At 38.7% G+C, this 14,011-nt stretch overlaps 1 protein-coding gene across 1 annotated transcript in view; it reads left to right on the plus strand.

Moving 5' to 3' along the window:
* The window catches only part of MDAR6 (monodehydroascorbate reductase 6), a 139,052-nt gene that overhangs the window by 71,135 nt on the left and 53,906 nt on the right, over nt 1-14,011 (plus strand). The window contains exons 7-11 of the mRNA XM_089413686.1: nt 644-756; nt 949-1,043; nt 1,159-1,247; nt 1,387-1,449; nt 1,620-1,660. Coding sequence (XP_089269812.1) covers nt 644-756; nt 949-1,043; nt 1,159-1,247; nt 1,387-1,449; nt 1,620-1,660 — 401 coding nt within the window. The remainder of the gene's footprint in view (nt 1-643; nt 757-948; nt 1,044-1,158; nt 1,248-1,386; nt 1,450-1,619; nt 1,661-14,011) is intronic.

Below are 14,011 nucleotides of genomic sequence, written 5' to 3' on the forward strand. Positions count from 1 at the left end.
TGTATCGCCGTTAAGTGAGCTTTCATTTCTTTCCACTTTTCTGTGTTTTATGCCCAACTTCTGTCGACCGGTCAATTCATTTTTGCGTTAAAGTACTTTTAGGGATTATTAGAAGTAATTCTAAGATTATATTCCTTAGATTCTTACCTTTTTCAAACCTTTTTCGTTTAACAACTATTCTGATATGTGCAGATGAGTGGGCCTAATGGTTAAGAACATGTGTTTCCTCCTGGGAAGTCACAGGTTCAAAACCAATGAGGGATAGAGTTTGTACATGTTGTTTGATTAATATTGACCCATTGTGATAAGGATCTAAAGGGTACGTGTCCCCCTAGTATGGCCCCCAAATGATCATTGATGGGAGTGTTTTGGACATCTCAGCCCTTGCCAAGTCACAAGTTCCTGCTAGTATTGGCCTGTGGGTTGCTGATACGTGTCCCACTGTCCCCCTAGCATGCCCCCAAATGATCATTGATGGGAGTGTCTTTGGACATATCAGCCCTTACCAAGTCACAAGTTCCTTCTAGTATTGGCCTGTGGGTTGCCAATACTAGCTTCGTCCAATTTATCTTGTCTAAAAAAACAACTACTGTTATATGTTTTGTTTTGCCTGTAATTGCACATTCTTCCTGAAACTGCAAATGATTAATACTAATTATAGCTTTGGGCAATTGGCTCCTTCAGGTTGACGGTCAATTCAGAACAAGTAGTCCAGGAATATTTGCTATTGGAGATGTAGCAGCATTCCCCCTTAAGGTATTTAGTCTTTTCTTTAATTTATATTGCCTTCTTAGTCTTGTTTGTATAAAAGGTTCATCATATATGATCTTTACCTGTTTTAGGTAATTTCATTTGATTGGGGTGTGTACTGACTTACTCTGGGTGTTTTGAAAACTATTTTAGAAGACAGTAGAAAACTGATGAGTTTATTTTGGGCTTTTTGAAAAGATGTATGGTAGGACAGCACGAGTTGAGCATGTTGATCACGCTCGCAAATCAGCACAGCACTGTGTGAATGCACTTTTAAATATTCGAACTGATCCGTAAGTTGTGTCAATTCTGTTTACTGGTCGCACCTTTTATTTGATCAAAAATAACAACGAACCTTTTCTTATTAGATTCCGGTAGTCTATTTATATTCTAGCTTATGGATTTCAGATACGACTACTTGCCTTACTTTTATTCGAGGGTATTCGAATATGAAGGCAGTTCAAGGAAAGTCTGGTGGCAGTTTTATGGTGACAATGGTATATAGTACTTATTTTGGAGAAACATTTTTGAGTTGTGAGTTTCGTATTTGATTTTATTTATGTCTGTATTCAGGTTTTGGTGCCTATAATTCTGTTTTTACTTTTTCATTTTTTTCTTTTAATTGTTTGAGAGTAGTTGGGGAAACCATTGAAGTTGGTGACTTCGGCCCTAAGTACGCCACATTTTGGCTTGAATCTGGTGAGTAATGTAGTGACCTCTTTATTGTTAAAACTAACTTAATAGGATATGGTTTTGACAAAGTTACTTATGAGTCTCTCAAACTCTGAATATGCGTATGAGTTTTATTTTTGCAAAACCTTTATTATGTCTCAAGAAGTTCACAGTAAACTTGAATTATGTGGTTGCAGGAAAACTGAAAGGCGTCTTTCTTGAAAGTGGAAGTTCGGAGGTATGCAAAAACTTCATTCCTTGTACCTAATAATAGGAAAATTGAAATCAATCTAAAATTTAAAAAATCATTTGGTAATATTGAGAAGATTATAATTTTCTAGTCATATTCTTTAATATAATTAATTAATAATATAAGATTGTAATTCAATTTACTCTCATCTATGAATGCATTTCAAATAAAGTACAAAGATTGTTATATGTTCAAGAAGACACGGAATAGAATGCAATTTGGATCAATCTTCAGGTAGCTATCCTTTGCATGTAGACAGTTTTATATGTTTAGACTTATTTGTATGCTTTTATGCATATTTCGATACATGTGTGAATAGACACATGCAATAGATGTTTATATAGTGTATATTACATGTACACTTAATTTTTTTCTTTGTTTCTTAGTATGTTTGTGACTTGTGGGACTAGTTTTTGGTCTAAGAAATCATGATGCAGAGACATTTAAGTTGAGAAAATCACTTGGGGATCACACTTGACATGGGTCACACCAATGGTTAATATGATTGGTTTATTTTAGTGTCTCCTTCCAACTGCCACGAGTTTCAAACCTTGACTGTCTTACAGAATAAAACCCTCAAAATCCAGTTGCATTAGCAAGACATGACATCTACACTCAAATATTATATCTATGACATGGTTGGTATTTATGTGTTTTCCTTTAAATTATGCTTGCATGTGAATACCCTCATGTAGTTTCGCCATACTTGCAATTAAACCCATACCTTTATGTATTTTATTCATGCTTGCATGCAAATTGAATAAAACAATTGTTATATAAAAATATAAATGTAAACATGTATTATTGGGCCGATAATTTATCTTAGGTTATATTAAATGACAGTAGGTCGGTTAATCGAAACTAAAGTGACCCATCATGCTCCACAGATTGGAAATTGGAAATTGGTCATTAATGGTGCACTATAGAGAAACCTTGGGCTGGCTTGGGAGGAGTAATAGGGGATGAAAAAAAAAGGATCTGTCAGTTAAATTTGTTCTAGTAAAATCTAGCACCCTAGTGCAAAGCCTCACTAGGTGACTTAAATAATGTGGAACACTTGGGAGTGTCACTTCCGTCACATTAGTAACTACTCCCATGTCTTTAGTGAAAGACGCAATCCCACACAAAGGAGGTTTCCTTGGTAGGGCTTAGGGATCAAGTAACCCAAGGATCCTAAGCCAAGTGCCCCCTAAGGATCATACAATATAAATCTATTGGATTAAGGTATGGCAATTTAGGGTTTGACATGGATGGAGTAAATTATAGATTTGGGTCCAAGGGAGGTATGGGTCAATACAAAGGCTATGGTTGGCATATATGAGAAAATGTTCAAGGCTGCTATAAACTACGGTTTCAAATCAACAAATTGCAACAATACAATAGTTTATAACAACAAATTTAGTTGTGAAATTATTGATAAGCTAAGTGAAATGAAGGCTAAATTAGAGAGTAAACTAGGGACAAAGTTACAACAATTTTTGATGGTTAATAGAACACATAATAACAAATAAAACCTTGATTCCAGCCCTAAAAATGGCTAAAAACGCACAAAATACTTCACTTTTGTTTCTCTAATGCACTTTTGCACAATTTCTAACACTGGGCATATATTAGCAAGTAATTAGATGCTAAAAATATAAGATTTTGTAGTAATTTAACCCTAATTTACTATGAAATTAAAAAATAGATCTTGTAATTTAAGTGAATGCCACAAGAGAGATGGACTAGTGCCTTCTCAATCTAGGGCATATGGAGTCTAGGATTCAAACAATTCTAGGGTTTCCTTGGATTGATACTAAATCTAAACAAACTAGGGCAAATAAACTAACTTAGGGTTTGAGATTTAGGTTCTCAATTTTCCACATAATCAAGGGAAAGAAAAAGCTATATGTATTCTTCAAATACTTGGAAGAAGGATTTAGCTTAACAAGGGGCAATGAAGCAAATACCAAATAAACTAATTTAGCACATTCATCCCAAGAAACATAATACCAAGACAAAGCAAATAAACCAAATTACTTCATTTAAGATTCACCATAAACATCCTTGAAAAGAGATCACATCTCCACCCAAGGGAAGTTGCTCAAATAGGCCTCCATAGCGCACAAGACAGAAGAATTACTAATAAAGAGATGAATAATCCAAGTTGTGGCAATGAATCAAGGAATTAATTTGTTTCTCTTCATATATGAGGGAAACCAAGTGATTTAATCCTCAATTAGGCTAAAAGCCCTAAAAAAGTACTAAATCCATGAAACAAGGTGGATAAACCAACAAGCCAACCCCTAAAGATAGCATCTATAAAGAATAAACATGATAAATAACCTCAAATAAACCACACGTGAGAAAAAATGCCTCCAACAGTGACGTCATCATAAAAAAGGCATGCTTCTCCATAAAAAGGTGCAATGCATAGCTTAACGGGTGTATCTCTTCCCATATGTCATGTCTCTCCATCCAAAGGAGGTTCCTCATCACCAAAATAGTCCTCTCAAGCCTTATGTCATCCTCCAATTGCTCACACCATTATCAAATAGGGTGTTAGGGTGACATTATCATGCTAGGGTATGATGTCACTACGGGAGGTGTAAAATCCCCTCCAAAGAGGTTCCAAGTCATCATCATGGGAGGAGAAAAATCCATCAAGAAGGTAAATGCCAGCCTAGGGGTTGTGTTAGTTTTTGTAGCATCGCATGTGTTCTAGACACAAAATTTTGCGGAGAGGCTAGAATACATAAGATTTCCAAAACCCATAAATCGTTTCTGTAAATTCCGCCTAGAAGTGTCTCAGTTAGATTATTAACCATTTTTTTAAATATTTCCTAAGTCTAAACTTAGGGAATATGGTTAATTAATCAATATTAATTGAAATAAAGCGAGAATGGTATAGAAACTCACAAGGATCAATCCAGAGATGATCCTAGCCATTGATTATGTTTTAATCTTGGCAGTTGGTTCTCCAACAAAGGATTATAAGAGGAGGTCGATGTGGTGATGGAGAAGACACTTGAGAAGTTCGATTTACTGGTAGATTGATTTCCAGAGTAGCAATAGTTAGTGGCTGGAGAGGGAGCTAGAGATCGAAGTAGTGTGAGGGGCAAAGACAGTGAAGTCAAAGGAATATTTCCAGATCTGATGAGTGCATTTGCAGAGAGACAGAAGAGCCAGAGAGAGGCTGATGCTAGGGCAATGCAATAGCCTCTAGAGGCAATTTCGATTCTGTTAGGGAAAGTCGAGTTTCAGTGCCAGAGGCTGGATAGAGATTTTGGGGGCCAGGAGAAACATTTTCCTAGACAACAACGGACTAGATGGCTTGAGGAGAGGTTGATTCAGATTGAGTGTAGAAGAGACTGCGCTAGGGTGATGCAGTAGCTGTACAGAGGTAGTTTGGGCGGCTCACTTGGAGCTGCAGTCAGAGCCCGGATTTCCTTGTGGGGTGAGGAAAATTCCTCACTAGATTTTTTCCAGTATTTTCTCTGCAGGATTACCAATATTCGACATCCAGATTGTACTCAGATTATTTCATTGCTGCACTGGTTTTCCCAAGTTGGGTTTTTCCGGGGACTTTTGTCAAAAAATAATTGTGTTATCTTAGGTGTGTGTGCTATCATTTCTTCCAGTGTTTATTCTTCCATAGTTTTATTTGTGTAGATTGTAGTGTGATTTATTCAGTATTTGCTGTAGCAAATAGTAAATAAATTGTTAAATTAAATTAACAATTAGGAGAATAATTTCCAGTTGCTACAATAGGATTCGATTTTGGAATTTTCACAGGTTGTCCTCTCATCTAATGGGTACACCTACTCTCCAAGCAACATCCAAGCCTATAAAATCAATGCCCAAGGTCCTAAGGCTTAGGAAGGGTCTCATCAAGTGTGCCAAATCATCGTCACTGTCAATACTCCTCAAAGTGCCTCAATGTCCTCTATCAAATACTTTGAGTCATCATGGAATGTGGCTAGAACATCCTCTATGAAGTGATGGAGAAGCATCATATCATTGTTGTAGGGGTCCTAATTGCACCTGGAACACCATCTTGATCTAATACATACTCAAGGAATCAAGTGAGACCAACATCATGGATACAAGAATCATAAGAGCATTAGGGTAGACCATATTTAATGTTAGAGCCATCAAAGGACTTCACACAAGTATCATTTTCAAATGTGTCAACAACTTATGGTATACAAGTTGCTAGACTTGGGTGTGGGAACTGGGAGAGTTATCATGTGATCCTATTAGGTACTTCTAGCCCTAAGGGGAGGAATAGTTCCTAGGCTGACCATTTCAAATGATAGGTGTTATGGCTTGGGGTCTACTTCATGAAAGGTGTCATAGTCTTATACTAGGTTGTGTAAAACCATTATTCATAAGCAGTTTTGCAAAGGGAGCACTTAGTTGCTTGAGTTACCTTCCCTCGTCTTTATTTTTTCCAAGCCCCCTTATTGCCTATTTCTTAGCTTTAATTGGCTTGTTTAGCAAACTTCATTGATTATCATGTAAAGTTGATATTACCCCTTTAATGATGGGTAGTTTATCACTTCATCATGGATAGGATGTTCTTTAAGAGTTCCTTTTACTTTGATAGGTGTGATATGCATGGATACTGTCAAGAACAAGTAGCTATATAAAAAGGGGTAGAGCTCAAGCTACAATTGGCTTTTGATTGCTTTGTCCCTCACCATTCTTTTGCATTTTGACATTTGGCGTATGCCTTTTCTTTTCTTATAGCTTCATCACCCTTAGGTATTTCCAACCCCTTTTCTCATAGGATGAGGTATTTAAAGAACGAGTCCAAGCGACTGACAACAACCAATCAAAAGATTGCATAATGAAATAACAAAATAACAACAAATGTTAAGTATGAGTAACATGGAACGCTACCACAATTAAAGATTTCTATTTGTGCCCTTCCTAGACAACAAAAGAAAGACTTTAAGGAAGGTCACACTGGACTAGGAAAAAATGATCCGTGGCTCAAATTGTTTTGGCTTGATTCGTGGTTTTTTCTAGAAGTTTCACCCCAGATTAGATTAATACCCATTAATATTTTAATTTTCCTAAGTTTAGACTTAGGAACCCCATTAAAAATATTAATTATTTTAATAAAATCGTTTTTGGGGGGAATTTCCCAAAATAGTTCTGGGTTCTTTGGAATGCATGTTCCCAAGCCTCCCTACAAAATTTGAGGCTTAGAGCACATCCGATGCTACCCGAAATCAACACTCCTTCTTAGTGAGGAATGTGCTCTAACAATATACTATTGCTGCATACTGCTCTAACTCTGAAGCATCATCCTTGCGCTGCTGATGTCTAACCTGTTGTCCACCAACTACTACATTGTTGCTGCTACTGTACTGTTGCATTTGACACTGCCACTACCAATGCTACATCTGTACTACAACTCCCTCTCAAATGCTGCATCTGTTATGCTGCTAGCACTGCCACTGCTAACACTGCATCTGTACTACAATTCAATTGTTGAGAGAAGCAACTGAGAACACCCAAAACTAGATAAGTATCCAGTGGATACTCGTCCGTGCTGAAAGCCTGACTGCTGCTAGTCCCACGCTCTCTTTTGAAGCCACTGTGTTGCTGAAGCTCTGCACTGTGCCTCCTTGTGCTGCTGCCTCTTTGCTTTGCACTACTCACATTCTAGCGCTACTAACCACTACATCAACACTCCATGGCACCAACTGAAAACTCCTCCATACTGCTACTACTGATCATGGGCTCCCGTAGCAAGGTGATGATCTAAGAGCTGGGCTCCTCAAGGATTCTGCCCATTTTTAGTTCTATTGAACTACAGTTCTATATCAGCCCACCTCCCTCCTGGAGGTATCTTGGTTGTCATGGCGAACTCCTCCTCTTGTTCAATCTTTGCGACTGCAACCTTGGGATCATGCTTCTCATCCTTGTCATTTTTCTTCAAAGGACACTGGGATGCATAGTGGCCCATCTCGCCACATCTGAAGCACTTCACCTTGGAGACGTCCTTCTTATGTCTCTGTTGCCCTTGTTGTCCCTTCGATGCAAGGGTTGTGTTATCCTCTTCCTCCACTTTGGGCTTCGACCCACTACTGCTGCTGCTCCCGTCAAGTTTGACCTTGAGCAGGTCTCTCCTCAACTCTTCTTGTTTCAGAGCTGCCCACATCTCGTCCCAATTTGGCAATGCTACTTTGCCCAGGATACTCTGGACAAAGATTTTCCACTCATCCGAGACAAAATTTAGAGCCAATCTCACTAACTCCAAATCCTGAGGTGTATGTCCCGCAACTTACAACTCATCACAAGTCTCCTTCAGTTTTGTGGGGAACGGATCCACACGTTCTCCCTTCTGCATCTGAGCAAATTTCAACTTCTTCTCTAAGTACATCTTCTGTTGCTCGAAAGATCCCTGATACAATGTGGCCAAGGCATCCCACATCTCCTTAGCGGTCCCTTTGCTAGCAACGTGGCACACCATGTGATCCTTGACTCCATCCACAATCATCCTCTTCGCCTTAGCCATCTTAGCTTTGTACTTCTTCAGTGGATCTGCATCTGCCGGGATAGCTACCACATTGTCAACATACCTCTTGAGGGCATGTTCATCTAGAAGGAAAGTCATTGTAGCCTTCTAGATGGCATAGCTGGAAGCCCCGTCCAACCTGTCCTCATCCCCAAGCCATTGGTTGCCATATCCTCCAAAAAAAGAATGTCAAACAACTCCCTTTCTCCCTACTGCGTAGCTCCTAGGCTCACTTATGCACTCCCTGATGGAGACGGTAAGATGCTGCTCCTGTGCTACTCAACAAATGAGAAATACTAATTTCCTCGGCAAGAAATCACTGAGGAAGTATTGCCTCGCTATGTGATCTTCTTCTTCCTGCTAACGACTTTTCTGCCCAACACTTAGCTTGCAGAAAATTGCGCCCCTCTACGTGTGGCTCTGCGTAGCTCCCTCTGCTTGGCAAGATTTCGATTTGGCACTCTTACCTCTCTGTCGGCTCGCTCAAAGAGAGACACTTAGGAAAATATGGCCCTCTTGGCTAGAATTGCACTATCCCTCAGGGGATTCGAACTGCTGCTTGCTGTAGCAAGTTGGCCCTTGCTTCAGTGCTAGATCTACTCTTCCATGTTTCACATCAGCAACTCCGATACCATGTTAAAATTCCTAGAATCTAACAATCTCTGGAATCCTATTGCAACAAGCTGAATGATGAATCTACTTCACCTAGATTGTAAATTCCATTACAAGCTTATTTCAGATTTCTTCATGAAACATTGAAGTAAATTACTGAAGAAGCCTACACCAATTAGATATGATTCTAAAACATAGAAACTGAGCAAGGAAAATAGAAACACACAGGACACAGTTAATTTTGGACAAATGTCCCCTGAAAAACCCAATGCGGGAAAACCGGTGTAGCAACTCTGAGGGTTTTTTATTATTAAGTAGTAGAAAATTATGAATACATCATGGAATACCTCATAGGGTTATTCAGTTACAGAGAGAAATACTGGCAGAAGCTTTGTGAGTTTTACCTCACACAATCACTGAGAAATCCTGGTTGATCCAGCCCCAAACTAACTGCCCCCCGACTTTTCTGGCTGCCGCTACGCAGTGTCTGCATTAGCCCAACATCGAGCTCTATGGGTGTTGCATCACTTCTCTGGCTAGTCGATCTGCTGCCCAAGAAATTTGATTTCTGCCTCCCGGTCTCACACCTCGGCTCCTGCCTTCTGAAAATCGAATTCCTCTGCAAATTTCAGGCTCCTTTCTCTCCTTTTACGTTGTTTCTGCGTGGCCCTTCTAGCCTTGCATCAACATCTGCGTCAAGGCTTTTAGATCACTCTTTGCCTCTCTCTGCTGATGTATCTCCAACTGAGAATCTCTCTCTCCAAAAGCTGCTATCCCTGTCCCTCAACTGCAAGAGATCTCCTCAATCAATTTTTCCTACTGAGAACTTCTCACTTCAGAAAATCAATTTCCTCTATCTCTCTATGTGTTTTCCAAATGACCCTCAAGCTCCTTCTTATATCTTCCTATTGGACAACTAACGACCTAGATTACATCTTAATCAAATGCTCATAATGTTTTGGCTTGATCCATGTCTTTTTCTAGAAGTTTCACCCCTGAGTAGATTAATACCCATTAATATTTTAATTTTCCTAAGTTTAGACTTAGGAACCCCATTAAAAATATTAGTTATTTTAATAAAATTGTTTATGGGTGGAATTTACCAAAACGGTTTCTGGGTTCTTTGGAATGCATGTGCCCAAGCCTCCTTGCAAAATTTGAGGCTTGGAGCACATCCAATGCTACCCCAAATCAATAAAGAAGGGCTCAAGCAAAGAGCCTAACTCCAAGGGAGAGAAGAAGAAAATAGACTTGAGTAAAATCAAGTGTTTTGGATGTGTTCAACATGGTCACTATGTTAGTCAATGTTTGAATATAAAGAAGGGCGACAAGAAGAAGAAGCGACAAACAACAACTTCAGTGGATATTTATGAGCTATCTTCAAGAGTTGAAAATGAGTTTGCTCTCATAGCTTGCTTATCTAGCTCTACCTCCACAGGGGTCTGGTATATTGACAGTGGGGCATCGTGTCATATGATAGGGGTTAGAGAATATTTCTCCAGCTAAAAGTAAGGAGAGAGGTTTCTAGATTCAGATGGGAAATAGGTCCAAGCGCACTCTAGTTGGGAGAGGAACAACTAACTTTTAGAGGGAGTTGGGTAATAGTACTCATGTTACATATGTGTTGCATGTATCAAGTTTAGGAATGAACCTAATTTCAGTTTCTTCTCTTCAGGATAAGGGATATGATGTCTACTTTCAAAGACACAAGGTGTACTTAAAACAATAGAATTGGAAGTCATTATTTCAAATTGGAGTTAGTGTTGGAAAATGTAACTATGTTCAGTCTTCAATAATGTACTTGAGTCATCATGTAATGTACTTGTCAAAAGAATAAAGAAAATAATTTTTATTATTATTATTGTGACTTATTAAAGCATGGGTTTCATGCTTGGGTCACCATGTTTTAGGTCAAAGTCCCCATTAAGGACTTTTAGGATTTATTCTGAGTCTATAGAGTCATTGTACATTTAAAGAGACCCTTCTTGGGTTTTTGAATCATGTAAAAAAGTTAAGTATTGAGTCAAATATGATTTATGTAACCTCCACTCCATGTCGGCCTAGAACAAGATCAAGTCGGCCTAAGGACCCTATTCGACCCCATATTAAGCCTAAAAAAGGAATCCCATCGAATTTGTTTGGAGCATCATTCTCACACACAAGTTCAAAATCTCTTGTAGCTAGGAAAAAGTGTGAAGTTCTCTTGTAGTTGGGAAAGAGTGCGTGTTATGAAACCAGCTCACAAAAAGATAGAAAAGAGAGATCCACGCCTTAGAATTCAGCCTCTTCGAGGGGGCAACCTCCTTTACATTACATAAATGAACAATTCTTGGATGATACAAATGAAAATACCTCCTTTCTATATATAGGAGTCTAAGTGGTCCCAATACAATCAAAGCCTACATAACAATAATATTGTAGGGCACAACAGTAACAATGGTGGGCTTCTATGTGGCATAATAGTAACAATATGGGCACTACATGGGTACATCAATATAATAAGTGGGTTATACTAATAACAATAAGGGGTTACACTAGTAGTATAGGGGCCTAACATGCCCCTCTCCTTCAAAAAGCGTTGTCCTCAACGCTTGAGTAGTTCTTGATGCTTCTATATAAAATTATTGTCCTCCCATGTGGAATATTCAGCGGGTAAGTTCTTCCACTTGATGAGATACTCTGAAATTGATCGATTTCGTAGCTGTCGGGTTCTTGTTTCTATGACTGCTCCAGGTTCCAATATGATTTTTCCTTCCTCTTCAATTTCTGGCAATATTGCTTGAATTGGGATCTTTTGCAACTTTTGAATAAGTGGCCATACTTCTTCGTTCTTCTTCCATTCATCTATTGCTTCGTTTATCCAATTTGGTTGGATAATATAAATAGCACAAAACAATGCTTCCACATCCTCATCCTTGAAGCGTCTTCCCATTCGGTAAGGTCGCCATTTTTTAAGTGCATGTAGTATTGCTAACATTTCCTTCTCATAAATAGCTTGCTTGAGATGTAGCAGTAAAAATACCCAATCACTCGCATCAAAACATTTTTCACTACGATGTTGATCTACCTGTTGTTTCAATTGATTTTGCACCGAAGTGTCGTTATCCTTTAAAAGTTGGAGAACTTGTTGTTGATGCTCGATATGATCTTTCTCTACTTGAACCTTTTTCTTCTTGATATGTCCTTCTATCTTTTGAGGAGTGGTAATTTCTTCCAGTCCTTTACAAGATATGGTCGGATTCATTTCTTGATGCTCGATGTGATCTTTCACTTCTTGAACATTTTTCTTCTTGATGTGTCCTTCTATCTTGATAGTTTGAGGAGTGGTAATTTCATCCATTGAATTACAAGATATGGTTGGATTCATTTCTTCTTTCTCGATGTGATCTTTCACTTCTTGCACCTTTTTCTTCTTGATATGTCCTTCTATCTTGAGAGTTTGAGGAGTGGTAATTCTTGCCAATGCTTTACAAGATATGGTCTGATTCATTTCTTCTTTCTCTCGGGTGGTGTCCTGACGTATATCCTCTTCTTTTGATGTTTCTTGATCCTTTTCTTCCTCCTCTTCATATTCTATGTAAAATAATTTCTTCTCAGCACACCTATGACCTTTAGTGCATTTGCTATCACAATTGTAACAAAGCCCTTTTTCTCTTTTTTCTTCCAATTGTTGTGGTGTAACCCTTGTAGGTTGTGGAAAGCTGGGAGAAACAACACTTCCATCTTTATAGTTGTGAGGGGTATGCTTCCTGGTTTCCATAATTTTTCTTTCCATTATGTCACAAAGCCCTTTTACTCTTTCCAACTGTTGTGGTGTTGCTCTAAAGAAGGTGTTGCTCTTTATATCCTCATAATGTGCTATCATTTCCTCCGTGAAAATTGACCACGTAACAAGAATTTTACGAGAACAAAGCCCTTTGTACCATAAAAATTGATCTGGTTCTAAATATGAAGATGCAATACATACCTTTTGTAACAGTTGTACACCATGTATATCAAAATATTTCTCCATTTGAAGTATCCAATTTACCGGATCCTTGCCATCAAACTTCCTCATCTTGCTTTTTCTTGATTTTAGGAGCTCTACCTTGAAACGACTGTAACTCTGTACTTTCAGATCTTTAAGTTCTAAAATTGTGACCTGTAGTAGCCCGCTGTGTCCTCTTTCCAATTCCACAAGTCTGATCAAAATTGGATTCTCCAAGAAAGAGTTATGCACAATCTCCCACAGTGACCTGATTATAGACTAGTTCCGTAGAGCGAACTTGTATGAAGTGCCACGTGTCACTATTTCAACCTTTGATTCTGAAAAATATATAAACAGAAACTACAGTCCGTCCTCTTTCTGTAACTTCTTACGAAATTTCAATCCGATGCTCAGAAAGAAAGTTATGACGATTTTCCCCAGGTCACCTGTTTTGAGTGTAATTCAGGAGTCTGCAAAAAGACCAACTTCCTCAGATTATATCTCCGAAAATATAGCGTAAAAATCTCTGAAATTCAGACCCAATGTTCAGCGTCAATTCTTCTCAAATGGGTTTTTTTTTGTGACTTCCGAAACGTCACAGCAAAAACGTTATAGCGAACATGCCACGATGACTTGTTTGGAGCAGCGAAACCCTAGAATCCAAAGCTCTGATACCAAATGTTATGAAACCAGCTCACAAAAAGATAGAAAAGAGAGATCCACGCCTTAGAATTCAGCCTCTTCGAGGGGGCAACCTCCTTTACATTACATAAATGAACAATTCTTGGATGATACAAATGAAAATACCTCCTTTCTATATATAGGAGTCTAAGTGGTCCCAATACAATCAAAGCCTACATAACAATAATATTGTAGGGCACAACAGTAACAATGGTGGGCTTCTATGTGGCATAATAGTAACAATATGGGCACTACATGGGTACATCAATATAATAAGTGGGTTATACTAATAACAATAAGGGGTTACACTAGTAGTATAGGGGCCTAACAGTGCGAAGTCTGTTGCCGAGAAGCTGAAGAGAATGCGAGTTTAGGGAATTCTAAGGAGAAAGGAAAAATCGAAATTTTGTTGCCTCTCTCTCTTTGTTTCGTGGTTTGGATTGGGAGATTGAAGTCTCCTAAGTTTTGTTGTTGCCAGAAGCTACCTGTTGCCGGAAGTTCCCTGCTGCCTAGTCGAAGTTGCTGGAAGGGGTCGAAGATCTGGGAGGCTGAGTTGGTGTGGAGGGAA

The sequence above is a fragment of the Pinus tabuliformis genome, chromosome 3_2 (assembly GCF_031772625.1).
Source record: "Pinus tabuliformis cultivar Carrire ecotype Pingquan chromosome 3_2, CPIR1, whole genome shotgun sequence".
Lineage (NCBI taxonomy): Eukaryota > Viridiplantae > Streptophyta > Pinopsida > Pinales > Pinaceae > Pinus > Pinus tabuliformis.